This window comes from Crocodylus siamensis, chromosome 4 (genome assembly GCF_052110815.1).
Source record: "Crocodylus siamensis isolate JL-2025a chromosome 4, ASM5211081v1, whole genome shotgun sequence".
Lineage (NCBI taxonomy): Eukaryota > Metazoa > Chordata > Crocodylia > Crocodylidae > Crocodylus > Crocodylus siamensis.
The window spans coordinates 14,604,267-14,621,637 of record NC_143398.1 but is presented as its reverse complement, the minus strand read 5'-3'; the positions used below and the strand labels follow the sequence as shown (position 1 = coordinate 14,621,637).

The following is a 17,371-nucleotide window of genomic DNA, read 5'->3' as shown; positions in this document are numbered from 1 at the left end:
GCAGGAATGTTGTTAGAGAGCGTATGCTAATGGAAAACAATAAGCAACTCCAACAATGCCACAGAGATACAATGGAAGGTGATCACTACTTCATTCCTACAAATAGGCCGCACACTGTATATGCATATGGGTAGGATGGGACTCTGAATTAACTTAGCAGCTTCTGGCTTGGACACTCTGATACTGACATTATAGTACAATGTGTAAAAGGCTCGGAGCAGCAGTACTACTACATTGTAGCTATGTTCTCAGAGCTATTCTCAAGCTCTGCTTCACACAGGACTCAGGCAGATGACCAAAGACAGCCTTAAACCACTTTTCTATCTTAGATACTTACATGGCCCTCGTTACTGTGGTATCAAATAGGGCTGTGCAAAATTTCGATGGGTGTTTCGTTTTGAAGCTGTTATGATGCATTTCGAGCTCCAAACAGTGAAATCAAAACAAAATGAAAGTCTTTGAATGAAAATTTCGAAACGTTTCAAGTTTTGAAGCCAGACTTGCTTGCAGCTAACCATATTCTTCCATTTCCAATTCGATCCCCGGATCCCTGATCTTTCCCCCAGCTGTCTGATCACTTCTCCCAGCACTTCCAGCTGCTGCTACCAGGTAGGGCTGGCAGTGGCTCTGGGCTATTTCCCTAGCCAGCAGTGGCAACCTGCTGAAGCCCCACACAGATCCGGGGGCTGCGCACCATGGGAAGAGCTAGGAGAATGATCAGAGATCTGGAGATCAAACCAGGAGCTCTGGCTGACTGCTGGATCCATCCCAGCTCCCAGACAGTGTGCAGCACACTGCCAAGCCATGCTGCACCTGCACCATGGGGCAGCTGCCACCCAGGTGCCAGGCAGGGGAGTGATCCCCACTGCTCCTGCCGCTGCATGGCGGGTGCTCTGCCATGAGTGCCCAGAGGCCCCAGTCTCTGCTGCCAGAGCCAGTGAGTGCAGGGCTTTTTATTTATTGTTTCAAGCTCTGCGCACCGGCTATGGAGCATGTGAATGACAGCATACTGCTGCTGCCAGCTGGGGCAGCACCCGAGTTTGCCTGGCACAGCCCACACCAAGCGCCGGGAAAAACCCATTGCTGGAGCTGGCCCCAACCAGCAGCTGCAGCCCGCTGTCATCCCGCATGCAGATCCAGGGGACCGTGTCCCCTAGGAGGGCTGCAGGGCTGTGCCAGGCTTCTTCCAGGGGGAGCGGGCCCCTGGATCTGCGTGTGGGATGATAGCACGCTACCACTGCCGGCAAGTGATATGAGTTTTGCTTTGAACAGTTTGAGGTGCAGTTTTACAAAAATCCCTGCACCCATCTCCTTAAAACTTGGCAGGCTTCATGCCCTCAGAAGGGGCTACCATTCCTGCAATTTTCTTCTGAATCAAACAAGAATAACAAAGTTATAGGCATTTTCGTGACTCCCCAATATAGTCTACGGGCAAAACATTGAAACACATTGAAACAGCGTCAAAACAGTGAAACAGGTTTGACAAAATGAAACGGAACAGCGCTTCTTCAAAACAGCAAAACGAAACATTGTCCCTTCAAAATGGCAAAACGGAAGTTGAAATGAAATGGTGCTGTTTCGCACAGCCGTAGTGTCAAAGTCCTTCACTTGTGCGTACTACTATCTCCATTTCATGAATGGAAAACTGAGACAGAGAGGGCCAAACCCTCATTGACTTCTCAGGGTTTGTCTCATCTACAGGAATGGGGGGGGCCCATCACTGGGGGATTCAAGTGCATGCTGCCCACCCACTCAAACCTAAAAGCTCACTCCAAAACCAGAGCTTCAGCAGTGAGGCTGGGTGGACAGGGTCTGAGTGGGTGGATGGGTTGTGAGTCCCATGCCAGGACTTGCCATTGAAGCAGCATAGACTAACAATGAAGTGCCGAAACAAGATGTACGAAGAAGTTAGGCACCTCAGTAACAAAAAGAGATGCAAATTGACACTTAACAATGGGCACAAAACTGCTAAGGAACCTATATTCACCTCTACTGGGGCCTGTAAAGGTCTCTAGGCATCTAAACTGAAGCTGAGGTGCATCTTGAGAAGTAATCGTGGCCAGTCTTGGCCCCACCTAAGTTCTGTTTCAGTTCAAGCTGATCCTGAGGATCTCACACACTCTGGTCAGGCCCCTGTCCCCCAGACAAACCATGCTGAACTATTTGAGACTGACAGGAAGCATGCAGATCAATACCAGAGGGCTCTAGTGGTGGTCTTTTACCTAGTAGCCATGACAAGAACACTTGACCAGCAAGTGAAAAACCAGTTATAGACCCACCTCATTCCAAGCAACTCAAGTCCACACTCCTAGTTCCTAAACCCCTCTTCCCCGCTTCCTCCTCAATTCCCCCATCCCACAGCAGCGTGAATTCCACTACTGCAGGGACTGCTAAGTAACTTAGCAGTTGCTGGCTTTGATGGTCTGATACTGAATTTATAGCTCAATGTTTAAAGCAGTTGGAGCAACAACACTCCCGCACTGAGCCAGAGTCTTGCCTGCTTGCAATCTGGCCCTCTGAATGATGAATTGGCTGCCCAGTAGGCTAGCTTCAATTGGAGAAAGAGTCCACCCAGCTTAGCCCATAGGCTTGTAGTTAGGCAATCTCATGAGAAGTCAAAATGTGGGTTTAAATCAGGATGAGGCACACCTAGAGCATGGGACTCCCACATCCTGGGAAGTGTCCTTGTCACTAAGTTAGTAGGCAAAAGCTAAAAGCCACCAACCCTGCAGTCCTTCAAGTGTGGAGAACAGCTCTGGTACCTGGCACTGAACTCAAAACTGCCATCAGTTAGTTAACCTGGTCGAGGCAGACACTTGCCCACTGAGTCATTTGAACCCTCATCACATGGAGGTACCTGCAAGTAAGACACTTAAGGAACAACAGTTCAGACACAGCTTTCTTCTTGTTTAGTTTTAGGCACATCCACAGCTGCCCTGAGCAATCTGGTTTTACAGCACCAGGCACCCACGCTTCATGCCCCCACTTTTAGTTTCCAACACCTTTTCTACATGCCTATATATTACACCAGTCTTGCAGAGCATTTTATATCAAATGAAAGCTCAGCTTCATGATCAGAGGTCAGGAAACAGACCTCGTGATAAGACGCTGAGAGCCATGGGACTCTTGAGCCTGGAAAAGTGCAGGCTCAGGGATGATCTGGTGGCCACCTATAAGTTTACCAGGGTTGCTCATCAGGATCTGGGGGAACATCTATTCACCAGAGTACCCCAAGGGATGACAAGGTATGGTTGTATGGGGGGGGGGACGACAGCTGGTTCACAAAAGACTGAAATATAGGCGAGCAATGAAGCAGCTGTTGTCCCGCCCCCCCCCCCCCCCCATACAACCATACCTTGTCATCCCTTGGGGTACTCTGGTGAATAGATGTTCCCCCAGATCCTGATGAGCACCCCTGGTAAACTTACAGGTGGCCACAAGATCATCCCTGAGCCTGCACTTTTCCAGGCTCAAGAGTCCCATGGCTCTCAGCGTCTTATCACGAGGTCTGTTTCCTGACCTCTGATCATGAAGCTGAGCTTTCATTTGATATAAAATGCTCTGCAAGACTGGTGTAACTTAGTGCCTTTAAACACAGCTTTTCTTTTTTTGTGTAATATTTTTGGATTCTTAAAACTAGCAGGAAAGACCAAACAGGAAAAATAATTTAAGATGTTCTCACTGCAAATATGGGTAAATGTACTGACCATAATCTGACCTACAGTTGCCCCTGAAAGTGTAGTAAACAGTGCATTTCTTTCCAAGCTGGCTAGAAGGTATATTGGCAGCTGTGCATGTTTCCTTAAGGGAAGACAGATCAACCGGGGTTACAGCAAGGATCTAGATGTTAGAAAACCTGCTGTGCTGTGCAATTGCTGTAAAATCCTGAACAATTTACTTACTTACCTGTAGCATAGAAATTCTAGTGCTTACTTGTCTCAAAGGGGTGCTAGGCTGGTAAATTCCTTAAGTCTCATTAAATGCTATAGTATTTTCAGATGAAAATGTCTCAGAAAGGAAAATGTGGCAATGTGATGAGGTTTCTTGTCAAACGAATGTAACATGAACCCTCCCACCTTCGAAAATAAAATTACATCTAATAAACACAATAACACTACTGTAACATCTCTCATGCCAGAACATCTTGTTCTGATTCACATGTGAGCATATATACAACCAACTAGTGTACAGCGTGTTAGCGCTGAAGGGGAGAAGATTTTTGGCCAAAGACACAAAAGCAAATCTCATCTTTAGCAAAAAAAGAACTGAATACTGAATACCTCCCCAGGATGGAAAGAGCACAAAGCATTAAGATTGCACTGACATTCACTATATCTACCTCAGGAAGGTAAAAAATACCTTTGAACCTGTGGTTTCTGAGGAGTGTAAGTGTTGCAAAACTTTACCTTCTAACATCTAGATTACTGAATGGCAAGGAATAGATGGAGAAACAGATTCACATATATTCAGTATCTATGCCTGAGTCACCACTCCTTGATGGTACAACTTTGGAAAAAGTTCTGTCTCTTTTTAGCTTGCTTGAGAATTATAGCTAGAGACTCACTACCTGTGCCTTATGAATGCGACAGAATGAAAGAGTGAAAATGATGACTCTTAAACCAGGAATTTATGCCAAGACTGTATAGTTCAATGTTAGATGCTTATGGAAATAGCTCAAAGACTGTGAAGGGAAGTGGGTTCTCAGCTGGGATTGCACTGACAGGTGACAAACTTCCAGTTGTTTCATTTGTACATAACAAACTGAGTATATACAAAGTATATATAGCTAAACTAGAATATTCCTAAAGTTAAATTCCTCAATCCATCCACAAGCCATTGTCTTGCAAAAACCTAGGCTCCAATTTACCTGTGTGTGCTCCCATTCATGACCCTGCTCTTGAAGTCAGTGGCACTTAATCACACTGGGCATGTCTACACATCACCCTGCGGAGATATAGCGACACACTCCATCACCGTATGGTGTGCTACAGTGATGTAGAGATCATGTGCGTCTACATGTGTTCACCAGCTACATCGCCATAGCCACATGCTCCCTGGCTATAACATGGCACTATGGTGACGCAGCTGGTGAATCTGAGCATGCACTGCCCATAGGCCACAGTACAGGTGGTTACTGCGCCATGTTTTAGTACTTCTGCATAGCAAGTACTAAAACATGGCACAGTAACAACGTTGCCATATGGCAATATGTAGACATGCTCACTGTGTAAAGTCCTGTGTGTGCCTATCTCTCTTGCAAGATCAAGACTCGAAGGAATTTAATAGATCATTTTCCCTGATTTTCAAAGGTGCTGAGCTTTTGCAACTGACTCCCACTGACTTCAACAATGGAAGAATCAGATTACTTAAGTAGCTACATATGGATTTCATGGTCTAATTGCATAAACCCTGGGTTGAAAACATTGCCCTTAATTGGCTGAGTCCTGTTGCTAAGGTTGATTCTAAAACTTGGGTTGCTTCTATTTTTCATTTAATTCTTGCCCCAGGTATGGCTGTCTACCATACCAGACAACAAAGTTTCATAAACCATCTGTTTAGACTGCAGTCACAGGCGACCAGAGAAGAAAAGTGAGTTAGCCGATACTGAGCTTCATTCTGGTCCAAATATACTGTTGCTGTTATCTGGGCTTGTCCATAAAGCTAGCCTGAGTATCCCCACCTTACCTTTCATTTCCCAATCACCACTACAATTCTCAGAAGTCATTGCACCTGAAATATTTCAGAGGAGAATTCAAGGGCAAATTATCTATGCCTTTTTTTACCTCTTGGCCTTAGAGTTATTTGTTTTCAGAACATTATTCTAACATTTTGATCAGCCCAGATTCCATAGCAGTTGCCCAATGAAGCAAGAAATGCTAACAATTTTCCTTTTGTGCTTTCAGATGTAGTCCAAGAGTAACACCGCCTCATAATGACCAGCATGATCTGACTAGATAGATACAAACATATTTACCCATAATAGCTACTAGCACGAGGAAAGGTAATGGGTAAGGAAATAGCACATGCAACAAGCTAAATCTCCCAGCCAGTATAATTACAGTATTACTGTTGTTATTTATTATTTATAAAATGTTATAGGTAAACAGAGCATTGTACCACAATTGAGCCATACCCAACAAACAGCATGTTCACTGCCTCGGGGATGCTCAGATGAGAAAGATACAGAACAAAGAGCACAACACAGCACAGAAAGGAAAAGACAAGTCACTCATTTCAAATGGAGGGTGTCACTAAATAGGTGTGGTTGGAAGAGTTTCTTTAAAGGTGAAGGTTTTGTATGCATTCATTTGGGGCTGCTCTGGGCATATCAAGTAAAGTTTCACTGAGCCCTAGAGAGGCTACATCATAAAAAGGAAGGAAAAGCCACTCAAATCACATAGGTCTGAGTGAGGTATCAATACCAAGGCTGAATAGATAGCTATGCTCCAATCAGACAGTGGTGTCCAGAGAGCTGTGGGCCAACTAGTCTGCTGGTTTAATGGTGTCACCCTCATGAGAGCAGGCCTCATTCAGCCTTTAACCTGTCTTAATTCACTCTTGTAAATAATATTCTCTGTTAAAATGTGTTTTCCCCCAACTTCCCTCCAGGTTGCAAATTTGCTTCGGCTATTCCAGATCCCCCAGATAAGCTATGCTTCCACCAGTGCCAAGTTGAGTGATAAGTCCCGCTATGACTATTTTGCAAGGACGGTGCCTCCTGACTTCTATCAAGCAAAAGCAATGGCCGAGATCTTACGGTTCTTCAACTGGACCTATGTGTCAACAGTTGCCTCAGAAGGAGATTACGGAGAGACAGGGATAGAAGCTTTCGAACAAGAGGCTCGCCTTCGAAACATCTGCATTGCCACCTCTGAGAAGGTTGGCAGATCCAACATCAGGAAGTCCTATGATAGTGTGATCAGAGAGCTGCTCCAGAAACCCAATGCACGAGTCGTTGTCCTCTTCATGCGAAGCGATGATTCTCGAGAGCTCATAGCTGCTGCCAACCGATTCAACGTTTCCTTTACGTGGATTGCTAGTGATGGGTGGGGGGCGCAAGAGAGCATTGTCAAGGGTAATGAGCATATAGCTTCTGGAGCTATAACCCTAGAACTTGCCTCCCACCCAGTTAAAGAGTTTGACAGGTACTTCCAAAGCCTTAACCCTTACAGTAATAAACGCAATCCCTGGTTCAAGGATTTCTGGGAGCAAAAATTCCAATGCAATCTCCAGAACAGAAAGGTGCATAAAAAAACTTGTGACAAACACATAACAATCAACAGCTCCAATTATGAGCAAGAATCCAAGATCATGTTTGTGGTGAATGCTGTGTATGCAATGGCCCATGCCTTGCATAAAATGCAACGAACGCTATGCCCCAACACTACCAAACTCTGTGATGCCATGAAGCATCTGGATGGCAAGAAGCTGTATAAAGATTACCTACTGAAAGTTAACTTCACAGGTATAAGCTTGATAACTCTCCTTTATTGCATGCAGTGTGTGTGAACTTTGCTGCTGCTAATTAAATGTCTTCATTATAGTATTTACCATTTGCATTGCACCAGGTCTACATTGTTCTAAGTGATGAAGTAAAGGAATAGTTTCTACCATAGTCCCTGATTCAGCATGATGTTTATGCTTGTGTGATTTTAGGCATGTGACAAATCTCATTGACTATGCAAGTGTTATGGATTTCAATGATTTGGAGCCGTAAAGATGTGACTTTTAAAGTTGATAACATAATGCAACAAACTGGATGAATCAAATAAATGGGGGGGGTAGAGAGAAAGTGGATGATACAGTAATGATATGTGTTATGGGCAGAATTTAGCCGTCTACCTGCTTTTACAATTACTGTCACCACTGTTTAGTCTTTTATTAATATACCACCTACCAAGGCAAGCTGGTTCAATAAGGAAAACAATTACAAAACATAATCTTATGGATCCTTGTTGTTATGAGTCACTCTGCCTCAACAGTATTTATGTCATGCTTGGATTTTTATGAATAATTAAACTAATATTCTTGGATGGTCTATGTGATGCAAAAGAAACAGTCACTGGTCTCAGAGAGAAACCGAGGGATTGTACACGTATGATGCAATATACTGTATTGACTTAATGATTCATTATAATTTAGCTTATTCCTGCTAATTGCTCTCCACTCTGCAGATGTTAACAATCCTGTCTCCTTTTTAACAGTGTTGATGTTCCACTAATCAAGCTAATTTTGCTTCAGCAATATTCCTGTCTGTTTACTGCTCCTGGTCTCTCTCCTCCTATTTCACAGTCCTTAGCCCTTTTCAAAATCCTAGCTCTGCCCATGAAATCCAGTCTTCAGCAGCAGCAACTGTTTCAGCTTTTAACTGAGCAGCCAAAACCTGCTGGCAATTCAGCAGTGAAAGGGTGAAACTGTGACTTTTGCTTGAGCAGGAAATGGAGGGTGAGTGAGCTGAAGATTAGGCTCAGACCCTGCTCTATGCAGTCATAATTGAAAAGATATTTTTTTCTTCATTCTGCCTTCCCTAAAGTAATGTCTCTCTTATTTGAGGGGCATACGATACCCAAGAAAGTATGGTACTTAGGCCCAGGAGTCAGGCAGCTCTCATAGGACACTAAAAAGAAACCACTCAGCTATCATACATACTATCAGGGTTTGAACTTCTCCATGTTTGGGGCTCTTTTTGGGTCTCAGTTCAGGTCTCTCTCTAGACATCATAGGCCAGATTCTCAGTAGTTCTCAGCATCTACAACTGAGACTAGATTCATAAAACAGTTCTCAGTGGGGAGGCACTAACTCCTGAACTCTTCTGAAAACTTAGCTCTAGAAGTGCCATACATGGTTTTTGACCTCCTGACAGGTAATAGCATTGGAAAGTTGCATATGTTTGGTTCCCACCTCAACACTGATATCTCAATTAAAAACAAAAAAACCCAAAATAACTCTAAGCAGCTGTGATGCAAAGTTCCTCTTCCATTGCCACAATAAACAGTAAGCTTTTCCCACCATATGATCTGATTGCCTCCTGCAGTTTTGGAACCAGTTCTCAATTATAAAATGCATCAGTATTTTTCTTTCTCTCATTCTGGGTCATATAAATCCTGCCTGCATCTGTTCCATGTATACATCTGTCATTTCACCCAGTGGGAATTGCAAGTACAGATCAATTGCAGGAGTGTTTGGAGAACACGCTGTTCTCAACACTAAATACCTTACAAAGGAAACAACCAAAAATTGAGCCCAGTGCAGATGAAGAATGATGTGGAGTTTACAAACACAGCAGGAACATTAGTGCCAAGGTTGATTCTGAGCACTGAAGCTTCCTTAGCGCAGATAATGGTTTACGCGCGCCCAAAGGAACCAAGCAAGAAATGAAACAAGGACGACAATTATACATACGCACGCAAGCACACACATGGTTATTTAATATTTCAGAGGTAGTCAGGAGAGCAGCACCTCACCATCTGTGCTGAACGTCTGTAGTACAGACAGACAGGCCTTGAAGGCAGAGAACTTAGTAGCAGGTATATGGCTTGCAACCAAGTATGTGAAAACCAAGATACGGTCCTTTTAATCCACTTCCAGGCTTTATAAATGTGCTAGATTGCATCTTTGTACACACCAGATTGCATAAATTACAGCATGAGATCTACACCGCACATGTATGAAGACTCAATTTTCACACCCCAAGAGCAAGCAAGAAAAGCAACTAACAGGAAAGTGTAAGGTAAAAAAGAGAGTGTCCTTCGAGATGACAACTGGGTACCAGGTTTCCTGTGTACTAGACCTATTTCTGCTATCGATTCTCTCTGACTCTGCCTCTCTCAGGCTCCATTTACCCACCTGCAAAGTTCCTATCACAGCTTATAACTGCCTCGACCAAGTAGGTCTAGCACACAGAATTGCAGACAAGTGCCTGGAAATGTGATACAAGTGCTCCAGGACAACTCAGAAACCAGAAGGCAAGTGTTCCAAATTGAGATCTCATGTTTTTTAAGCCAGATTCATGATTTCAGAGGGCCTGACTCATGATTTTGAAATGATTAGACTCCTGATTGAAACAATGGGACAGGAGGATCAGAGGTCAGAATCCAGCTCCTTGGGTTTGTGTATATTCATGTGAGTCTATCCATTGTATCATCAAACAGAACAGCAGCTGATTGAGAAGCTGTAAAGAGGACATCCCTCTATGTAAGGCTGCATTATGAGGAAAATAAGGAATAATAGACTCCAGCAACATATACTACTTTTGTACTAACTGAAATGCTCTGGGTCTCTCTCTCTTTCTCATATCCCTTCCATATTTCTTGTATCCCTGTTGGGAAGTATGTCATTAAACTTGTGATCTCCAGTTAGAAAAAAATCTAAAGTCACTAAGATTTCCTCCTGGAGTTAATGAGTATTTCATGGTTTACTTCTAGCCCTCCTCCCACAGATAACATATAGATACTATTACACTGAGGAAGCAAAGCTGCCTTTGCAATCTTCTGTGGCACTCTAATGACTTCTGTGGTGAGAACAAGCCTTCCTGGATCATTTCCGTGGTAAAAGTTCTGTTTAGGAGATAAGGAGCTTTAAATGACCCATAGTCAGCACTTGTTTCCTATTTTATGTGCACAAGAAAGACTGTCTTCCATTGTTGTCCTTTATTTGTATACGTGTCATGTTCAGTGAAACGTAAAACTTGAGAGCACAGAAAAGTAGCTGAGTACTAGGGTTGAATACTTATTGATCATCGGGGTAATTATCAATGATCCATAAAACCAAAGCAAATATGGAGTGAATTCTGTTGACTAAGGGCTAACAAGCTGTCAGGGGGGTGGTCTATGCACCATTGCAATCTACTGCACAGAATCATAATTGTGCTTGATAAGGCTTACAATTGTAAACCACGAAAAGAAAGTATTTTGAAGCACAATTCATAGAGGAGGAAGGTCTGGCTGCAGTGTATGCTGTTGCATAACATTCCACATGGCCAATCAAGTGAAAATCAGTGTCCGAGGTATGCCATTTTTACACTATCATTTGTCTTTTTGTGGACACATTCATATTATGCACTGCAGCATAATTGAGAAGGGATGATTTACTGATCTGGAATGGCATGCACTTTTCACTTCTAGGTCACAGCTGCAAATCAGATCTTCCACCAGGAGTTCTCAAGGCATAATGGCAGTGCAGTAGGTTGTATGCATCACATTAATGCTGTCCATCCCACTATAGGAGGGATCATTTGGCATCATTCATGGCACTCTTGCACTGATAAGCAGAAGGACTGAATGGGAGCAGAGATTGAATCATGCTCTTCTTCTAGTTAAGATCAAGATGTAGTGGACAGCGAGCCCATCTACATGAGATGCTTGACTCGAGATCAGAGCAAATTACTGTGCAGTAAGCATCACCAGGCTGCAAATGCTTACTGTACAGTGATTTGCTCTTATCCAGGGTAAATTTGCTACCTGTAAGTACAAATAGTAAATTTACTTGAGAGTAATTACTGCACAGTATAGCATGTGTAGATGACTGCCTGGAAGCAAATGTGCTCCCAGTCGGCTGGGCAGCACAGTGCAGGAGATTGCTCCCTTTCCCCAGGAGCTCCCGCAATTGTCCCAGCTTTGAGGTTGCAGAGCTGAGGATGGGAGATCCCTACTGCTTTGGCAGGGGGACATTGTCCATAGCCAGGGTCCACCCCCAGAGCCCACCCCCACAGAAGGCAGCTCCCAGGGGTAGGGAGCAATCTCCCAGCCCCCCGCCAGGAAACAGCTATCTCCTAACCCTGTGTTCCCTGCCAGCCCTGGTGTTAGCACCCAGGGGGAGGCTAGAGCTCCCCCTGGCTGCTGCAGGAGGCCAGTGCAGGGCCAGTGGGGGTGGGAGCAGACTGCTGCCATGAGCAGCAAATCTGCTCCCTCTTCCCTGCATGTGTAGATGCTTTACTCTAAAGTAAATTGCTCTAGAGTAAACCCATCCTGGGGCATTTCCACATGTAGAGGCACCCAGCAAGTAGCATTCACTGGTGTTGCCTAGGTCATATCAGATGTATGAACAAAGTCCTCCCTCCTCTTTGTGGTACCCTTATGCTGCCTACTCATTACTACTATGCAGTACCGTTGATGTTAGTGCCCAGCAATGTTACTGTATGGTAGCAACAAGCTACTGAGCAATATCTCATTGCTACTCTGCAGTAGCGTGTTGTGTAGACGTACCCACTGATAAGCAGCATCAATGACATTTCTTTCCACTGCTGCTTCTCAATCCTCAGAGGAGCCCCGGGAATATGTTGCAATTGGACTGTACCCAGCATACTTCCATTCCTAAAAAGTCTGCAGAAACCACAACACAGCAATGAAACCAAAATGGTAATACTAATAGCAGCATATTTAGATGAATGAACTTTGAAGTCTCTGAAACAGCAAACAGCTCTTAATCTCAGTTTTCTTCACTTGAATACTTATATTTCCCACCACTTGTTTCAGCTGAGCTGGTCAAAATACTCATTGCATATAAATAAAAGTATTCTATACTGTGTTTGCAAATCCAGTTCAGCTTTCTTGGCTGTATTGATAAAGTAACCTTTAGATGTTACAAACTCTAGAGTAAACTGCTCTTTGGGAGCTGAAAATGTAGGGTGGAATTTGGCATTCTGTTTGTTGAGCCATGCACTCCAGTCTGAAAAACCTGACAAATGGTTTCAGCTTTCAGATGAAATGTTACAGAGCTAGAAAGCTTAGTAACCTCATTTCCCTAAATCACAGGCTTGCTATGTTTTGCCTACTGATTGCTTTATAATTATTATTATTTCATCTTTTGTTTCACTGGCAAAATGTCATCCTGATTTCTAAACCAAGTCTCTACAAACTAAGAGTTCAAACTAATAAGTACACTTGTACAGTACTTTTCATCTTCTAATCACTGTACTCGCTGCTGCAACTCAATTGGCTTCAAGATCAAGAGCAGAGTTCAAGAATTTCAATGGGATTATATCATTGTTTATTTCCCATGCAGTCAACGATGCGCATGACATTCACACACACAAAAGACGATAGAAGGTCTGATCCTCTTCACATTGAGCTGAGTGTCAATCCTAAGTACATCACTGAGCTGTGATGAGAATAATACTGTGGGAGTAGAGAAACTATTCTCCTGTGCCTACTCCTATGCTTAAACTGGGATCCTGAAGCCAATGAGATGCACCCACATTTTTTGACTTGTGATTTAAGAAAAAAGAAAATAGCAAAAATGGACACAAGTACATAGTCCCTATGGGGCATATAAAAGCCATATCTGTAGGGACTTTTTCTTAAATTCATGTTTATGTGTGCACACACACACACGCACATTTAAGTAAAAGTCCATCTTGTATTTCAAGCAATAGGGCAAATCTGTGGGAACAGATAAATGCACCTGTTTACAGATAGTCGCAAGATTTTCATTGTCTATGAACGTTCTCATAAATGAGAATGGGAAAAGGCTTATCTGGTAGTTGGATGAGAATTGATTTAAAGATGACGATGCCTTATCATAGCAAAGTTGTTTTATTCATGCAAATGTCTGGGAATGCTTTTATTGAGGAATTCACCCAGCACTCTCCCAGACCTTTAGCTTGCATCCGTACTTTGAGGGCAAATTCAGTAAACAAAGAGCTCTACAGAGAGGATGAGCGGGATTTTGTAAAATACAGGATCATTGCTCAGAAACGGACCTCCCACACAATTCCCACTGACAACTGTTGGAACCAGATCTGGCCCATGTGTTTGTTTAAGAGGGACATTTAAACACCTATACAGTATTTCAAACAAATCTAGTGTGCCATCTATGCAATATTTATAACTATTTTATTAACAGATATGGGTAATAATGGAAAATAATCTCTCATGGCTTTAATTGGGTGAGTTATTTCCTTGAGTTTCCGTCTTCCTGACATGAAATCATGCTTTAGATGAGGATGTAGGCTACTAATGTAAAACTGTATTACACTTCTCAAAAGGCAAACTGGACACAAGAATTAGAAGCAGAGAAGCTGCAAAAGCAAAACAGAGAATGGTTACTTTAGTAGTAATTCCTGATGCTATGATTGACGCACAGGAATGTTTCCTCGATCTAATCTCGGTCATTCCTTGCACAGCCGACGGCCCAGAATTCAGGAGGTTACTGAGCCCAAAAAGAGAGGGAATGCCTGAAGTTAAACCTGCAGTAAACCGTCTGTTCATTTGAGATGCAGGATTGATGAGCTGCAAAATACATTTTGCCCAATGCCAACTAGTACAAATGGCACTATCAGCAGTATTATATCGTCAAGGTTGAGGGACATAAAGCAGAGGATATTAGTAGGATCGTTAGATTTCCATCTAAGGCCTAAACAAAAACAGCTAGTTTCTTATGAGAAGAATAATGTCACAGAGGTAGGGGAAAATAATCAGCTAAGCAGTCAATGGATACGAGTTGGTATAAGTCACACATTGAAGTCCTTATCATACTTTATATTGCACCCACTTACTCCCCCACTGAACCCCCCAGGTTGCTTTTCCTCTTATAAATCCACCCTTCCGTTTGCCAATTTGTCATTGGCATTGCTACCAAATCCCTTCTGTTATTAGGAGAGTGATTATAACAGTGAATTCTGCCTCCAGATACATGTCCACAATTCCCATTCAGTTCTACGACGGCTTCACACAAATTCTATCCATATAGTAGATATCAATCCTCCTTCTACTACAATACACAGACTGGATGCTTTGGGAACCATCTCACCTCCACTCAGCGCAGAGCTCCGTGTATACCCATACTTCAGTTTTGAGTTCAGTGCTAAGGGAAGAATGCCACCTATTAGATCAAGGGGCTTCAAACCTTTTTTGAGGAGTGTACCCCTTCTGGTGGGTACCCCTCCTGATGGGTATCGTAGACTCACAGAATACATGAGTCGGAAGGGACCTAGACAGATCATCGAGTCCAACCCCCTGCCATGGGCAGGAAGGAGCACTGGGGGTGGCAGGGGTCATAAGACCCCAGCCAGGTGCCTATCCAGTCTCCTCTTGAAGATCTCCAGGGAAGGTGAGAGCACCACCTCTCTGGGAAGCCTATTCCAGGCTCTGGCCACCCTTACCGTGAAGTAGTTCTTCCTAATATCTAACCTAAACCTATCCTCCCTCAGCTTGTGGCCATTGTTCCTGGTGACTCCAAGGGGGGCCCTGGTGAACAGACTTTCCCCGAGTCCCTGCTAGTGGCCCCTGATAAGGTTGTAGGCAGCCACAAGATCCCCCCTCAGTCTCCTCTTGCGGAGACTGAAGGGATTCAGGTCCCTCAGCCTCTCCTCATAGGGCTGGCCACAGAGGCCCCCAACCATACGAGTGGCCTCCTCTGGACCCTCTCCAGGGTCTCCACATCCTTCTTGAAGTGCAGCGCCCAGAACTGGACACAGTACTCCAGCTGCAGCCTGACCAGGACCGCATAGAGGGGCAGCAAGACCTCTCTGGACCTGTTAGTGATGCCCCTGTTGATGCACGACAGGGTGCAGTTGGCTCTGCCTATTGCTTCATTGCGTTGGCAACTCATATTCATCTTGGAGTCAGTCCTGACTCCAAGATCTCTCTCTGCCTCTGTGCTGCCGAGAGGGTCACCCCTAACCTATAACCAGCCTTCTCCCCAGGTGCAGCACTCTGCATTTGTCCTTGTTGAACCGCATCCTGTTCAGATCCGCCTACTTCTCCAACCTATCCAGGTCTGCCTGGATGCGGTCCCTGCCTGCCGGCGTATTCACTTTACCCCACAGCTTGGTGTCATCAGTGAACTTGAGCAGGGTGCTCTCCACACCCTCGTCCAGGTCGCTAATGAACATGTTGAACAGCACCAGCCCAAGGACCGAGCCCTGGGGGACTCGGCTGCCCACACCCTCCCAGGTCGACATCGACCTGTCCACCACCACCCTCTGGGTGCGCCCCTGGAGCCAGTTTGCCACCCATGTGACTGTGCATTCGGCAATGCCGCAGTCCCTCAGCTCACATCTAAGCTCTTTGTTACCTGGTCATAGAAAGAGACCAGGTTAGTCAGGCAGAATCGGCCTTGTACGAACCCATGCTGGTTATCCCTCAACATCACTTCCCCTGCAGGGCTCTCACAAATGTGGCCCTTGATAATTTTTTCAAAGACCTTCCCCAGGATAGAAGTGAGGCTGACTGGCCTGTAGCTGCCAGGCTCTTCCTTCCTCCCCTTCTTGAAAATAGGGACCACATTGGCCCTTTTCCAGTCCTCAGGGACTTGGCCCAAGCACCAGGAGTCCTCAAAGAGCCGTGCCAATGGCTCCGCAATCACACCAGCCAATTCCCTCAGCACCTGTGGATGAAGGTCATCCGGGCCCACCGACTTGGACACATCTAAGCCCTCCAGGTAATCCTTAACTAGGTCTGAACTAACAATCGGGGGACTCGCATCCTTCCCGGGCCTCTCTGCGCTGTCACCCAAGAGCACCCCATTGTCAGCAGACAGGAACACGGAGGCAAAGAACTTGTTGAAGAGTTCAGCCTTCTCTCGTGCGTCCACCACCAACTGCCCTGCCCTACCCCGTAGGGGTCCAATGTTACCCTGAGACTTCTTCTTGCTACCAATATACTTGAAGAAGGACTTTTTGTTATCCCTAATCCCAAAAGCTAATCTAAGAGCCAGTGCTGCTTTGGCCTTCCTTACCAAATCCCTACAAGCTCGGGTCAGGGAGGTGTATTCCTCCTTTGTCCCTGCCCCCTGCTTCCACCGCCAGTACCCTTTTTTCTTTGCCCTCAGGCCAGCCTGGATATCCGCACTCAGCCATGAAGGTTTCTTAGACCCTTTTCCCACCTTCCTGCGCAGAGGAACTGCATCCTGTTGTGCCCCAAGGATACCCTCCTTGAGGAAGGACCACCTTTGCTGGACCCCCATACTAGCTACACCCTGGGCTCCGAGTGCCTCCCTGACTAATGCCCTGAGCACATCAAAGTTGGCCTTCCTAAAGTCACCCGCTTCTGGTTGTGGAACAAAGCGAGGGGGGCCAGTCAATGAACAGGGGGGCCCCAGCTGCTGAATGGGAAGTGGTGCAGTGGCAGTATGCCGCGCACCCCCTCAGGGCCTTCCCAAGTACCCCCAGGTACCCCCAGGGCATACCCCTGGTTGACAACCCCTGGATTAGATCATCAGTACTTCCTTTCTTCCTCCTTGTGTCCTAGTCCTTATGACAAGGGATTTAGCAAAATCTGCAGATTCACTAGAATCTGACATGGCCACTTCTGCTATGGCCTTCGACTTGTGACCTCTGGGCTGCCGACCGCGTGCCTTAGTGCCTCTGCCATCCCAACCCCTGTCATCAGTGCTGAGTAATTACAATGAGGCTGTGAGTACTTAACAGAAT

At 45.0% G+C, this 17,371-nt stretch overlaps 1 protein-coding gene across 2 annotated transcripts in view; it reads left to right on the top strand.

The window, feature by feature from the left end:
- GRM3 (glutamate metabotropic receptor 3) overlaps positions 1 to 17,371 on the top strand; it is a 154,338-nt gene that overhangs the window by 97,155 nt on the left and 39,812 nt on the right. For both annotated transcript variants that reach the window (XM_090041867.1, XM_090041866.1), the window contains exon 3: positions 6,610 to 7,465. In XM_090041867.1, the coding sequence (XP_089897993.1) occupies positions 6,610 to 7,465 (856 nt within the window). The remainder of the gene's footprint in view (positions 1 to 6,609; positions 7,466 to 17,371) is intronic.